Below are 15,732 nucleotides of genomic sequence, written 5' to 3'. Positions count from 1 at the left end.
TATCTTTAGGCTACTGCTCCCCATGTTTGAGCTCCTTTGACAGTAAACTCACAGATGCCTGGCTAATTGGCCCTGTTCACCCTGCCCACCATGAAACCTGAATAAGAACATTCTCAAGTTTTCAGCTGTGACAACACCAGCGAGATATGACTTCCCACTGATAACCCCTGCCACAACAAAGGTGGAAAATTGCAAAACCTATGTTGCTCTCTTGGTGTGTGCATATAATGAAAGGGGTGAAGTAGTGAAAAATGGACATGAAAACACACTCATATAATCTGTATCTTGTCAGAAGCACAGAACAAACCAAAATGAATAGACACCTGCCCTATTTCTGATGGACGTCATGCTGTTTAATTTTGTGTTCCTACATTTATTTCGACAGGGTTTTGTGAGAAATTCAATATTACAGGTTAATCTCCTGGATAGTCTGGAATGCTGACAATGGAGGTAAAAGGTGCGCCTTTATCTTATTTTAACATCCTAATCTTACATTGCATCTATGGTGCATGCATTACATATCTGACTCTCTTATTAAGGATTTGTTTCCTATCTCATTATGTTTTCATCAAACACCACCTACAAAGGTGAGGGAGGGTGGAGGGAGAAAGAAAGAGAGAGATAGATAGAGAGAGAGGGAGGGTGGGAGAGTGTAAAAGAGAGAGTACAGAGGCTCCTCCTCGTTTGCTGGGTGTGTTTTCTTGTGTTTTTTTCAGCCTGTTCTTCACTCACACTCTCACTCAGCAGAGATTCAAAGGTGGAGAGAGCAAAGATTGTCACCCGGGAAAAAAAAGGTGGGAAGGGACACAGATTTTCTTCCTCTCTCACCAAGAAAGAGACACAAACAAGAAAAAAGGTAAAAATATAGTGTTTATTTTGAGGGAAGGAAGGGGGGGGGTATTACTCTAATCAGCCCTGCCTTCTGCATGTGCTCAGCTCTGCACAATTGTGTTCCCAGATGGAGAGGATGCAGGCAGAGGGAGAGGAGGACCACCTGGAGCGACCAAGCCCACTGACGGACAAGGAGAGGGTGATGATCCAGGAGTCCTGGGCAAAAGTCTACCAGAACTGTGAAGACGTTGGGGTGGCCATTCTACTCAGGTATTTCTTTTTTGTAGTTGTCCTCTCCGGTTTTATATTTGAAATCTTTTAAAGCAGGTTGAGCGCAGAGTTAGGATATAATAAGAATAAGAAGGGAGAAGACTGATCAGCAGTTGCATGTCACACAAAACTGTATGCATACCATCCAACTCCTGGACTTTTCATACATTTTCTCCTCATTTCTGCAACTTGAATCAGTTCACCACTGATAAGGTCAAATTAGAATTTTGTCTCTTCCCCCCTCCCTCAGTGATATAACTGCTTCTGCTGGAGCCACAAGGGCTACGGATGTTTTTCTGCCACAGAAAACTAAAAAATACATCTATCTCAATCATCTTAAACCCAGACTGTGATTGTCCTCCCTCAGAATGCAGTTGCTAAATTCAAATGATCTTGACTCCACAAGTTTCGTGTCTGTCCAAAGGAACTCAGTCAGTCATGTTTTTGCATGCGGTATTCTCACCTCTCCCTCTTTTTCTTAATCCTATTCAAATAGTAGAGGCAAAGGATAAACATTATTATCCATCAGTCAGACACCTTTGGCACTCAAAGGGCTCCCTCCCCTAGAGCAGGTCATGTTTTGAATGCCTGTAGGCTATAGAGGGGCCCTTACCCTAATCCGCAGCAGCAGTCCGATCTTTAACCCCCATACATCAAGAATACCTATCACAAGACTATTAAAACATGAAAATCACTACAAAATCTCCCCAATTCAACTTAAATTGAAAAGAAAGATGTTCTTGTGTTTTAAGGTTTTAATAAAGCTTTTTGTTATTTACAACATTTGGAAAGAAAAACTATTTCTGTTATAAAGAATAGTAATATGTAAGCTCAAATGCTGATTTTATATCTTGGACATGGCTGACAGCATAACTGGTGGGGCCTGGAATCATTTTTATCACATTAGCAGCACTAAGTCTACCCTGTCGTTCAAGTGGGGAGAGGGACCATAATAATTTTCCATTTTTGGAAGGTAACGTGTCTGGTGGTGGTTGAGAGACAACAGAAAGGTCAACCGCAAGAGTCTCATTTTATTCAGAGGAGGATGCCTCATAATCAGGGTCCTCCTCAACATTATCCTCAGTCTCGGACACATTCTCCTCTATTTCACTTTCAGTGTCAAAGAGCTGTGACAAAACTTTGCTGACAGAAAACCTTTTATTGCAGGCCATTTTCAAATGAGAGTGAGCGTACAGAGAGAGAACATTGAGCACCAATAGAAATGGTTTAGAAGGCTGTGGTGCCTGCGTGTGAGGTTTTATATATTGTATTTATACAAAATATTATATTTATAGTTTGCCCCTGCCCTGTGTATCATGTGATACAAACCACCCCTGCGAGAACCATATTTTCCCTCTCTCAGAGTGCGGGAACCATATTTTTCCTCCCTCAGTGTGCGGGAACAATATTTTACCTCCCTCACAGAGAGTGTGGGGTGGGGGAAGGGGAATTGAAGATTGTGAAATTGCAACAACCTGCATGTAAAAGTGACCTCAATATCAGTCAAAACAAAAATGTAAAATGTTCATATCTCCTATTTTTATACAGCTAAAACAGCCTGGGGTCAAATTGACCCCAAGGAACACCGATGCGTACAAAATGCATACAGGACATTGAAAATCATGTTAATTTTATGTTTACCCAGTTGTCCCTATTAAATTAGGAAAAGTCATTCAATATGAAGCAAAAACAATGATGTCAAGCACTTTTTTAGAGATGTTAAACATTGAAAAACCCTCACCTATGGTCATGAAGGCTGGGTCATGACTGAAAAAACGAGATTCAGGGTACAAGCGGCCGAAATGTGTTTCCTCAGGAGGGTGGCTGGTGTCTCCCTTAGAGATAGGGTGAGAAGCTCAGTCATCCGTGAGGAGCTCGGAGTAGAGCCGCTGCTCCTTTGCGTTGAAAGGAGCCAGTTGAGGTGGATTGGGCATCTGGTAAGGATACCCCCTGGGCGCCTCCCTAGGGAGGTGTTCCAGGCACGTCCAGCTGGGAGGAGGCCTCGGGGAAGACCCAGGACTAGGTGGATGGATTATATATCCAACCTGGCCTGGGAACGCCTCGGGATTCCCCAGTCAGAGCCGGTTAATGTGGCTCAGGAAAGGGAAGTTTGGGGTCCCCTGCTGGAGCTGCTCCCCCCGCGACCCGACACCGGATAAGCGGACGAAGATGGATGGATGGATGGATAAATATTGAATGGGGTCAAATTGACCCCAAGAATAACAGGAGAGTTAATGCCTGTCACTACATGTGTTGCTTAATATTTTTCATCAGTCAATTCAACATGTTATGGCGGGCATGCAATCCTGTTTGAGGCACGGTTGCAATGGTGGAATGTAACTTAGTACATTTACTCAAGTACTGCACTTAAGTACAAATTTGAGGTACTTTGTACTTTACTTGAGTCTTTTTTTTTCATGCCACTTTACTTCTACTCTGCTACATTTCAGAGAGAAATATTGTACATTTTACTCCACTACATTAATCATTAAATACATTAAATAAAGTTTTAGTTACTCGTTACTCTACTCTAAGTTAAGATTTTTTTAACACAAAACACATGTAGTTTATGAAATACAAGGTTTTATTTTAAATTAAACTAACCCGACAATATACAGGCCTACAAGTACAGTTAAAATGATTAGCTGATGAAACACTTAGTTGATTGACAGTTGATTAATTGTAATACTTTAAGAATATTTTACTTGTAACAGAGTACCTTTACAGTGTTGTATTGGTAATTATCTAAATACTTCTTCCACCACTGCCCGGTTGTAATAGCCACTGTTGTTATCGCTCTTTAATGTTTACACAGAAATTGCCCTGACGGAAACTCTCCTTTGACAGTCTTTCATGTGTGTCGTGATTCATTGCATGCCACAGCATTTCTTTATAATCCTTTATGATTGCAGGAGGTGAAAGTTGATAGGGAGGTTAGTAGCAATGCAGGGTGCATATAGCCTACTTGTAACCATCAGTAAGATAATGGTTGTTGTTTTGGGGTTTTTGGGGGGGTTTTGTTTTTTACAGATTACTGACTGTTAGGATTTAGCTGCAGCACTTTTACAAATCAGTATCCCGCTCCTCTTCTTTCTAAGATAAACATGTTGAAACTGAATTAACTTAACTTAATTTATTTTCTTCCGCTACATTCCTTCGCAAAGACCCTGCAGCCTTCAGGAATTTGTGGAATGAGGATGGATCAATAAACATGGCCGTGGTACATTTTCCTATTAGCAGTAAGGGCAGATCGGTGTCACTCCACTGAACTTTAGCGTCAACTAGAATCCTTAAAACTAAAGGTCTTTCGGGTAAGACATCTAAAGTGGCAAATTATGACGCTGTCTCTGAAATTCGAAACTTAATCTATATTCAGCTCTTCACTTAGTTCTGAAGAATAGATAAGGAAGGATTAAGAGACCATATAATATACTAATGAGGCTATTTATATGCAACCACAGGTCATGCAATTACAGGAGAGAAAGATTAAACACCGGGGCTCCTCATTAGTTTGCATTGAAACTAAGAATTCTTGGCTCCAGCACTTTGCCAAGGCACTCCACCCAGGGCGAGAGATTAGAACACCACCTTCCATCTCCTCCCTTCTCAGACTGAAACTCTATCCAGCCATATGCTTCAGATCTAACAGAGAAATATTTGCTTCCTCAGTTGTGGCAGAGGCAGTGGGAGATGGGACGTCAGGTTTAGATAGCCAGCAACCAGATGCATTGGCCCTCTTCCCAGACTGTGGGAGGGGGGTGTTTTAAGGTTTCTCTTTTCTAATTCTCTATGAGACCTCTGAGGGTCAAACAAGGATCAAATAAAAATAAAAGTCTTTGAACTGACTATTTGTTGTCAGAAAGAGCAGGCTGTGCGAAGAAATATCAAACCTGGAACTTGAACAGAAATAATATTATGTTTATGCCAAATGAAACATGAAATGTTAGCTGTCTTTGCAGTAATAATAACAAAAAAAAAAAAACCACCTTTTTTTTTTTTTTTTTTTTTTTTTTTTTTTTTTCCCCTTTCTAATTAGCACATTTAACCTTTTGTTAGAAATTAAAATCGGGCAGGATTTCTTTTTTTTAGGCATGGCAGGAACCACAGTGCAGAACTTGAGCCAACAGGTTCACAAGGGGAACCACACAGTAACAAGGAAGATCCACAGGCCAGATTTCTCATTCAAGGTATGCTTTACACCATGAGTTTCTCAACTCAGGTAGTGATAAATAACGTAACAACAAATAACTATTGGCATGTAATTAACTAAAAATGATATGCTTCTTTAAAACCATAATTTAATGAGTTAACTATCACACTGGTTTTACAGAGAAGAACCAATTATATAATCCAGTATTAAATTAGAGCGCAGAGTCGTCAGGAATCCAAGGTTTGGACCTTCCTCCCAAAGACACTATCAGAGCTAGATCAACCTTCAGGAGAAACATCTGTTACGCACAATTTATTAATTATTTATTCATTTTAACTGCAAGATTTATTTTTATATTGTGAAACGTTAAATAATTTAAAAGAGTAACTACAGGAAGTATGTGAACTTATTTTTGCCCTATGCATATATTATTATTATTATTATTATTATTATTATTATTATTATTATTATTATTATTATTATATAATCCCCTGTAGAAAAAAGTAATAATGAAGGTAACAAAAAGAGAACATATCAGCAGAGTGCAGCAGAGTAGCTCTTACTACTGGTTTACACTTCAAAGAAAATTATTTTCATACTGTATATGTGGAAAACATACCACGCAGTACAATTTGAACATACAAACATGTAAGGAAAATATGCAGCGCTCTCATGTCAGTACTGATATTTAATCCGGTATCTTGCCAGCTCAAAAGAAAAATGAACGTGGGTTTGCAGGATCCAGCTGATGCAGGCTGAAGGGTGATGAGATTAGCGGAGCTTCCCAGCAGCTGCTCATACATATATCTCTCATTTACTTTGACTCTCCTTCCTTTCGCAGGCTGTTTGTGAACTTTCCCTCAGCCAAGCAGTACTTCAGCCAGTTCAAGAACATCGAGGACCCAGAGGAGCTGGAGAGGAGTGCCCAGCTTAGGAAGCATGCTCACAGAATCATGAATTCCCTGAATACACTGGTGGAGAGCCTGGACAACTCAGACAAGATGGCCTCAGTGCTGAGAGTGGTGGGCAAGGCCCACGCACTGCGACACAAGGTGGAGCCTGTGTACTTTAAGGTAAAGTGTCTGTAAATAATAAAAAGAAGTGAAACAAACACACACACACACACAATAATTTTGAAGGTTAGTAAAATAAGAGGAAGAATAAAACAGTTAAAGCTGCATAAAGGTATGTTTGACCACTAGAGGGCAGAAAGTAGACTCTGAAACATAAACTGCAGAAGTACGTTCTTTGATGTGACCCAGAGGAAATCACAAAGGACCTCTAGATCCAAGGATTTGGGTTCACAACTTGCCGCCATCTTTGTCATTGACTGGACCCAGACAATCCAGTAAAACAGGGAGGAAGACTGGGTGCATCAGAGGTGGAAGGGAAAGAGGGAAATACAGGTCAGACAAGAAATCATGTCACATAACCTTATGTTTTGACCCATAACATTAAAGTTGCAGTAGGTAAGACTTATACAACTAACTTTCTGTCATACTAGCTGAAACTGACCCTATGTTCGAGTAGAACTACATGAAGCAGGTAATAAAAATAAAAAATAATCTGGCACCACCTAGGCCTACAGCCTGTAGTGCAATTTGCAAAAATCCACAGCTCCCTGTTCAGGTGCACCTATCATGGCCAGGGGGTCTAACTGTATGTCAATCACTGCTCATGCACATGCATTCATCGTCCCTTGTGGGGGGAGGGGCTTAGGAGACCGTTTTTGGGCTTTAGCAGAAAGGGGGTGGGACTGAGAAGTTGTTGATGTTCAAATTTTTGGGCTAAGTCCTGGATCTTCCCAATCCTACCTATAGCACCTGTAATGGAATAATGATTCTCAATTTTAATGTTTGTACAGAGCCATGTCAGCTGTTTCCCTCTGTTTCCAGAGTGGTATCAATTTTCTCATGTAACTTTCTGCAGCATATTTCCCAAAGTGTCAAACATTTCCTTTAATGGAACCTCAAGGTGTCTTAGGTACTGTGTTTGGTTGTGTCTTGCCCAGATCCTGAGTGGCGTGATACTGGAGGTCCTAGGAGAAGAGTTTTCAGAGGTTGTGACACCAGAGGTGGCCGCCGCGTGGACCAAACTCTTGGCTACGGTCTACTTCAGCATCACAGCCATCTATGAGGAAGTGGGCTGGACTAAGCTCTCTTCCTCAACCGGGTGAAGCTTTTAGTATGGGTTTATTGGACCGTGAACTCCCAGATACTTCTGTGTGGCTTCATAAGAGAGGGGGAATTTTACTGTACTGATCTTTGAAGGGAAGCAATGTATTTGGGGAATACAGTTTAATGTAATCTAATTGTAGGCTATGGGACATAATACACTTTAAATAAGAACAGGTATTGGGCTCTTTTTATGGCTAATAACGTGTGTGTGTGTGTGTGTGTGTGTGTGTGTGTGTGTGTGTGTGTGTGTGTGTGTGTGTGTGTGTGAGAGAGAGTAAAAAGTTAAACCTCTCTCCTTGTTTTTATACTCTTGTAAAAGACCACATTTTTAAAAGGAGAGAGCAAAGATGAAGAAAATGCCAACTTAAACCCAACAGTGGACAAGAGGTCACATTTGACTTGGATGTGCCTTCTACCGAATGTGTATATCTAAAAAACTGCCATGTAAATACTGTTCTTTCTAAATATCATGTGGTGTGTCTGTGCCCACTTGGCGCTGTTCACTAGAGATATTAAGAAGACATTTTTACATTTTTAACAGTTAATTGTGATGATTGTAAATTTTTTTTCATCATGACTCACCTTTGTATTTAACACAATTTTGAAATAAAAACACACAAAAAATAACTGTGACCCTGTGACTCCTACAATGTTTAATCCCTTTGAATCTGCTCTAATCCGGTTCCCCTGCATGTCTACTCACATGTGGTGACATAATTAGACCTTTTCTTTTCTGTTGCTTGGCCCAACGTGATCTCATGGATAGGCATATAAAAAGTATGTTACTTTTAAGGACATTTTGCGTGTCATGTCAGTGCATTTTAAGCTTTTTTCTTTGTAATTTAATTCATTCACTTTCGTCACTCTTTATACTTCGTCACAATAAGAGTCAGAAGAGAGACTAAATGGCACTCGACTAAATGATGTAAAATGCATAGTGGTAGTAAGCGAAATGACTTAGAAACTATGTTATTTATACGCCATTTGGTGATACCAGGCTGCTAGGCCTACTGCTCCTTTATTCTCTGCTGAGTCAGCAGTGCTAAGTATAAGCTGCTAAAAGTCCCTATTTATATCCCCATTCATCCCACTATCTCTCTTTTCATTATATATTTTAGGAACACTGCACTCGGCCAACGGTGAATTAGTTTTATCCAGATAAGGTAATGTGATTGGTATCTGTCAATCCTTTCTGTAAACCCATGTTGTAAAGTGCCAGCCAATTTAAGCAGGCCCTCTTAAAAATGCTGCCCATTCTTAACAAAAAAAAAAAGACAATATCAATGTAGTTAATGTGGCCTGCTGTGTTGACGGAATGGTGATGAGGTGGGTTGTTTTCGGAATAGAAACACACAGCCTGCTCTGTTTACCTCCTATTCCTGCCTTGATCCTAGCTAATCCTCTGGGCTAATCTCCCCAATCATGAGGGAGAGCCAAGAGGAATGGAATTGTCAGATTGTCACACCACAAACTGCCTTTTACTATTGAAACCTTTCAATGGGAGGAGAAGTCTCAGTGCTCTAAACCACCATCTGTTCCAAGGCAGGAGATCCTTGGAGGTAGGACCATGTGTACCACGATGGTGGTCCTGACCACCATCGCTCTCATCCTGAGGCAGAGATTCTCCAGCAAAATCAAACCGTAAGTACTGATTGTGAGCTCTTGTGGTTTTTAGCAGGCAGGCACTAAAGAATAGTGGTCATTAGAAAACAGAAATAAGAGACTCCTTGTTTTCCAGTGCCTGACAAAGAAAAGACAAAAAGCATTAAATACTTCATAAAATAAATACACATCAAATACTTTCATCCATACAACAAATATGAACACACACAAACACTGAAAGTTCATGTGTGTTTATGTGTGGGCGAGTGAGGGAGAGACTTATCTGCATTATTGATTTGAAATCCCTCCAGTGATTATTTTAGGGTTTGCCTTGAGCAACAGTGTGCGGAGTAAGTGGCTCCATACATGACAACAGTGTATTCCAGGGTTTTTTTTAATGGAGAGATGAATTCAAGGGAAAGCATCAGAGCTCTTGAGTTCATGGCTGCTAATTGACTCAAAGTGCAATCTCCTCAGCCCCCCCGGCCATGCTCAACCACTCACACAGCAATGGCAAACAATACCAGGATGCTTCAGCAGCACCATGGAGCATGGCAACAGCTAGCTTGCACAATTATGAGCTAAGAAACAGCAAGCCATATAATTGGGCTGTAAACTATAACTGTTTCTAGATAATTGTGTTCAAGAAGACACTTGGATGATTAATATAGAGGATTTAATATTGAGTATTATGTTCTGTATCACAGGCAGAAAGAGCCCATTGAGAAAGACGTGCCATACATGAAGAGCAATGGAGCAGCAGAAACCCACAAATGACAACAGTGAGCATCACAAGGTAAAGACACACAAACAATCAAGTCAATGAAAACCGACTGAGGAACTGTACTATACGGCTACAGGGGCCTTAATGGGATACTCCAGTGATTTTAGTATTACACTTCCAAGCAGCAGAGGCCGTATCCTGACATTTAGTGCCTTATGTTGGTCCAAACATTCTGGCACTTACAATTCTGTTCATCTATTGATGCAACTTGATAGCCTGTTTCATTAGTGTCCCCTGTCTGGTAGCACCCATATCCTCAAAACTCCAGTTTGTAAAACAGGCATTTTAGTGACACTTTTTTTTCTTAGGTCTCAGAGTTTCCTATAGTTTCCTAAAAAATGAAAACAAAGAACTTTCAGTTAATTAACTGCAGTGAATTGCTAGTTACCTATAGAATATTTTAATCAATGCAAAGATGGTCAGCTGAACATGTACAGTTTAAGTTATATGAAGAATAAAGTTAAAATTAATAATCAAGTGACACAGACTTGGTTTTGAATGGAGCATTAAGCGTTGAATGGAGCATTTGAAGGAAATACCATTGGCAAGTAACACCTGCTTTAGACAATTTATTCAACTTAAACAACACTATCAGAGCCTTGGGACTATTTACATCCTATTTTTTTTATAGTTATTTCCAGAAGACTTACTCAGGATTTTTTAGGAATTGGTGGATCTTTAAAATAAAGCCTTACTGCTTGGAGCCCAATGCTGAGATAAACCCATCACCAGACAAAACCCCAAGACGTTCAATTACTGTTTTAGGGGCACACATCCTACATTAATAACACTGAACACTGGGATTGGACGTAGATTGTGAGGCAACGTTGATGTAATTCTGTTTGTTTTTTTAGGGATTATTTTTTGTTAGCATTTCTGCTTTTGTTTTATTATATAGTGATAGAGACAGACAGGAAAGGCAAGGGAGAGAGATGCTGCGGTAAGGACTCAGCCTTAACGGGACGCTCCCGGGGCGCCCCGTTGATTTACTATAATTCTTTGGGATATTGGGCTGAGGTGAGATAACCATATAATTTTCTCTGACTCAGATTATACAACTGTTTTCATTGGCTGAGTGGTTCTCCTGATGATGTGTATAAACTGAAAGTCATGTGTAAAATCAGTGGAATACTGCTTTAAGAATATAAACATTGCACTTCACTTTGAACACAACTCATTTGAGTCTTTTTGAGTATTTTTGTCAGTATTTTTGTCAGTATTTTAGCAAAATAATTGGGCTAATGCTAAAGTTTTGTAATAAAATGTTATTTGATTAAGTTGTAAATTCAAAATAAAATTGTGCATATAAACTGAGAATCTCAGTGTGTGACAGAGAGACAGGAAAACATGTGTGTGTGTGTGTGTGTGTGTGTGTGTGTGTGTGTGTGCGTGCGTGCGTGCGTGCGTGCGTGGCGTGAGGGGAGCTTTACAGAAAGTGCTCCAGACAAGGGGAGAAAGTGGAGCAGCGGTGCATGTTACAAAGGCACAGATGCATAAAGAGCTAAGATGCCTGCCCCACATTGAGCGTTTAAGTATTCACGGCTACACTGCTAACGCTAAATGATTCAGAGGCAGAGCAACAATCCATCATCTCTTCGGAGGGCTATTATAAATACATTACCTCCCTACAACAAAATGCTTAATGCAGCTAAAAGATCTTAATATGAAGTAATAAACTATTTGAACATTGTAGCCTATCTACTGGATGTTTCGTGTAGCTCACAGGACTTTAATTTGTCATCTTTCACTGGCTACCTGAATCATTTTTATGGAGGAAGTGTATTCAGGGTGATTCATTCTTTGATGAATGCTTATTTTCCTACATCCCTTGTGCTCCCCCTCCCCTGCAGACATGATAGGCCATCATCTCAAGACTGGTGAGCATCAGGTGACCTCTGTCATTTGTTAATATGTAACCCCTAGAATGAACCAGAAATCAAATGTGTATTTACTTTACAACTTTGAAAGCTATCAACCCTGATTTGTTGTGCTGTTTGTTATCAGTGGCCTTATTTCCCTGGATACTACAGGACAGGTTTCCTATAGCCTAATGTAGTTTGTTGTTTTCTCTCATTGGTCAGATTTATCTGCACACACAGCTCACGCCAAGACTCCCACCAGGATTTTGAAATAAAAACAATGAAGCCTGTTTTGATCATCCTATCTGTCCTACAGATGCTCTCATCACTGGAACAGGACACAGCAACTGAGTGAACTCCAGTTTGGAAAATGAAGCCTGACATATGCTGCTTATTCGTCATGAAAAACTGAATTTACAATAATGTCACTTCAAAGTTGGTTATATGATCAGGGTACAAAGTGACAAAACATGTTATGTGCCTCTGCATAAAATCAAGCAGTAATCATTTTGTTTGATTTCATGTTTTGCTTGTTTTAAAAAAAATAAAAATGTAATGAACTGTTTTAAATGTATGTATGAGGAGAGGATAAGCTTTGACTGTATGCATGTTAAATATTACCTTCTCTTAAGATCTCATAAGTGACCTAATTTCTTCAGAAAAAGGGGCTAAAGTCATGTGTTGTATTGTAAATGGCAGGTACGTCCATTCTGTTAATCCCTTAAAGGTTTATGTTCTCACGGGAGAATCCCAAGGCTTACATAAAGCAATGGAATGGCATCTATGTGCCGTTGTGTACTTCTGAATGCCAATGAAGATTGTCTCTCGCATGCACAAAGAATAACTGTGCTGAATTTGCTGATGATTTATGTCAAAGGCATACATCTTCTAATAATAACATTTTTGTCCACTTCATTCATCTGAGTTTGAAATGGCCAGTTTCATTTCTTGACAATTCATATTTGGTTGCATACAGCTTTATTATCATCCTGTGCTGTAAGCTATGTCTTTTGCCTCCAAAGAGTAAAACCATTTTTTTGACATTGCATATGATATGTAGGCTGACATTACAGTAAATAGTGTTCTCCTTCAAAGTATACATTCATTTTGCCTGCACACTTTGCTTCACAATCAATTGTCATCTCTTAAAACACAATTATTATTTTTCCGTTATTTCTGCTTTGATCAAGTAAAAGGGTCAATTTCATGCTTTAAGGTATTCAATGCACTCTGAAAAAAACAGCTTTAATATTGATATAGGCCTAGAGCATGAACAAACCCTCCATCATCAGTTATCTACAAAATAAATCAATATATTCTTGCATGCCTGGCAAGACATTTTAAACAGAGGTTGTCTACTTGTTCACTGTGTTAATGGAACAAATCTCTGTTTTGACAGAATGATCAATGATGCTGGCATGCATGTCTAATCCCAACTCTGACATGCCTGAAAAAGGCTGAAGACTCATGAGGAATTGTGTAAACCTAACTTTGAGCAATGGGCTTACTGGTGATCTGCTGATTAAGAGTGCAACATCAGGCCTAGACCTCACTGAATTAAACATAGGCTTCATAAGATAAATTATTCAGCTCTTCAGTTTTGTTGTAACTGATTTGCTCTGACTAATTATTTTAAGCTCTGGCGCCACCTGGTGGTAAAACCGTTTGGTAGATTAAGGTTAAAGGTACAATATGTAACATTTCTGCTTTAAAATGTCTAAAATGACCATACCTATGTTATATATTTTTATGAGTTGTGTTCTTACACTATCCCAAATGTTTCCACCAAATGTCAAACCCAGAGAAATCTGTTATTTTATTTTCAGACACGGCACGTTTCCTTTAATCGCCCGTCAGTGGCGTCATATAACCTTTCACCCTCCAGTTACTCTAACTTCCGTCAGAACACTGGCACCAAGATGATACGTTCAGGAGTAATTGTAAATCATACAATGTCACAGAAAAAAAAATACTTGTAACCGTAATACTGCTTTTTTTTGGCCATAAAGCCTCATTTTGTGATTAATTACATCCCACTTTTTATCACAGTAATACAACAGATACCTTATTTATTTTGAAAGTTCAATATCGACAAGTAGCTAACATTGATGCTAATGCTTTGTGGGTAACATATGAGGTTACAACATCATTCAACACGCTTTAGTATGACTGTTTCGACCACAGTTAACAGGACTGGGCTAACCCACGAATAACTTCACTAGCAACGTTAACTGTATAGATAGACGATTAATCTAATGCTAATTTAGCCAGCAAGCACACCCCGGTCTGTCTGCCTCTGCATCGAACGTCCTGGCTCGCTGTCGCGGAGATTCCCCCGACAATCCCCACCCACACCCGTCTCTCAGCCTCGTTTAGTAGCTAGCTAGCGTTACAACACACCCCGTCCGCCCCGGTGTTGAAACGATCCAAAAGGTGACACTGATATGTGAAATATTTTGTGTTTTAGCTAGCTGCTGGCTACTGTTAGCTTGCTGGCTCACGAGCTAACTGGTCAGCTACAAATAAAAATCTAATCAAGAAAAACGTAATTATGTTGGGGAAACTGCAGCTATTTTATTAGAATGAATAAACGTAACGTGAATAAACTTGAACGGGTAAACTCGTCCGTGAACTGATGCATTCTAACTGGCAGCGAAGGTGTTTAACACTTAAAACTCCCATAATTCCACGCAACTTCCCAACGTCATCAAAAGTCCAGTTTTACCGTCCATTGTTTTGGTTGAGAGACCCCTAGTGGCAGAAAGTTACACATTGTACGTTTAAAGATGTCAAAGCAAGTCCAAAACAATCCTAAAACAAACACATTTTCTGAAACATATTTCCTTAAAGCAGGGGTCTGCAACCGGTGGCTCCTGTCTGTGCATGTGGCTCTTTAGCCCATGAATGTCCTGTGGCTCCCTGTGGCTCCCTGTGGCTTTGACAAAAAGTTCTATATGGAAATGAAGGCTATTTCGTTTTCATTTAGACTATCATTATTGAAGGCCTAAAGTGATTATTACGTTCTCCATTTAGGCTTTATAACATTTTAGTCAACTAAAATGTATGTCTAAAGTCCGGCGCCTTAGGCTATCCTCTAAAATTTGCCGGACCTCAACAGTGAGTTTCCATAGACTATGAATTACAAATCCAAAACCTAGTAATATTGAAAATCATGTCATGCAAATGCTGAAAATCATCTGGCTGGGGATGAGAGAAAGAGAAATTTGAAAAAGCAGAGCAAATGTAGGCCCTACGTTAAGAAATGTAACGTTAGCTATCAAACGGTCAAAAGCCAAACAGCACTAATGAACGCTCATTTAGACATATGAGTAGGCCTAATGTTGATAGGATAATTTAGACTTGAATAGACTGTGTTACCTAGACTGTGTGTGTGTGTGTGTGTGTGTGTGAGGGGGGGTGCCATGGCTGCCTATTTTCATAGTAAAGGGTGCTGACCCCTGCCTTAAAGGGTACGCTAAAACTATTCCACCCACAATACACTGCGGACTGTAAACAGGAAGCGTGTGTCTCGCGCCGGTTAGTATGGTATGGCTCTGTGGTACGTTACTGCTGCAGTGTAGTAATCCCTCAAACATGACCCTTGTGATTTTCCTTTTGCTGTGTGTACAGCACAAATCTATAACTTTGTAATGATAAGCATACGGTTAGTGTTAGAAGACTGAATTAGCGTAGGTTTGCAATATGGCTAGCTAACGAGCAGCCTTGTCAATGTGTAGCAACGGTGTTCCTCCAGGTTCGTTTCAATGTTAACTTAACGGCGTCGTAACTTAACGTTAACGTTACTGTAAGTAAAAGGGGCAACTTTAAAATGCTAAACGACTAACTTCAAGCATGAACCAATACGACGTGTAACCATATTAACTAACGTTAACTACAAGCGTGTGTGTTTTTTATTGAACGCTCATCGATGTAGCTAGCTAACAAGACAGGTTACCAATGGAGACAGGAGACGCCTAATCAGATTTAGCTTGCTAAATCAGGTTAGCTAGGTAGCTAGCTACACTCAATTGAACGCTACCAGGAGAGATTCAACATGGT

The 15,732-nt window shown here is 39.9% G+C and overlaps 2 protein-coding genes across 7 annotated transcripts in view; both read left to right on the top strand.

Annotated features, from left to right (window-relative positions):
• Positions 1-714: 714 nt before the first annotated feature.
• LOC120574885 (cytoglobin-1-like) overlaps positions 715-15,732 on the top strand; it is an 18,261-nt gene continuing 3,243 nt past the window's right edge. The window contains exons 1-4 of one of the 2 annotated variants that reach the window (XR_005641918.1): positions 715-856; positions 959-1,101; positions 6,093-6,324; positions 7,263-7,692. Coding sequence is in view for 1 of the 2 variants with exons in the window: in XM_039825384.1 (XP_039681318.1) it covers positions 959-1,101; positions 6,093-6,324; positions 7,263-7,427 (540 nt within the window). In the remaining variant the exon portion in view is untranslated. Of the gene's footprint in view, positions 857-958; positions 1,102-6,092; positions 6,325-7,262; positions 8,062-15,732 lie in introns of those variants that run through there. The other variant, XM_039825384.1, reaches the window with a different exon arrangement.
• Positions 15,170-15,732, top strand: part of LOC120574884 (fas-binding factor 1 homolog) — a 12,439-nt gene continuing 11,876 nt past the window's right edge. For all 5 annotated transcript variants that reach the window (XM_039825380.1, XM_039825382.1, XM_039825379.1 and 2 more), the window contains exon 1: positions 15,170-15,730. In XM_039825380.1, coding sequence (XP_039681314.1) covers positions 15,728-15,730 — 3 coding nt within the window. In that variant the 5' untranslated portion in view covers positions 15,170-15,727. The remainder of the gene's footprint in view (positions 15,731-15,732) is intronic.

Source organism: Perca fluviatilis, chromosome 15 (genome assembly GCF_010015445.1).
Source record: "Perca fluviatilis chromosome 15, GENO_Pfluv_1.0, whole genome shotgun sequence".
NCBI lineage: Eukaryota > Metazoa > Chordata > Actinopteri > Perciformes > Percidae > Perca > Perca fluviatilis.
This window is presented reverse-complemented; position numbering and strand designations above follow the sequence as displayed.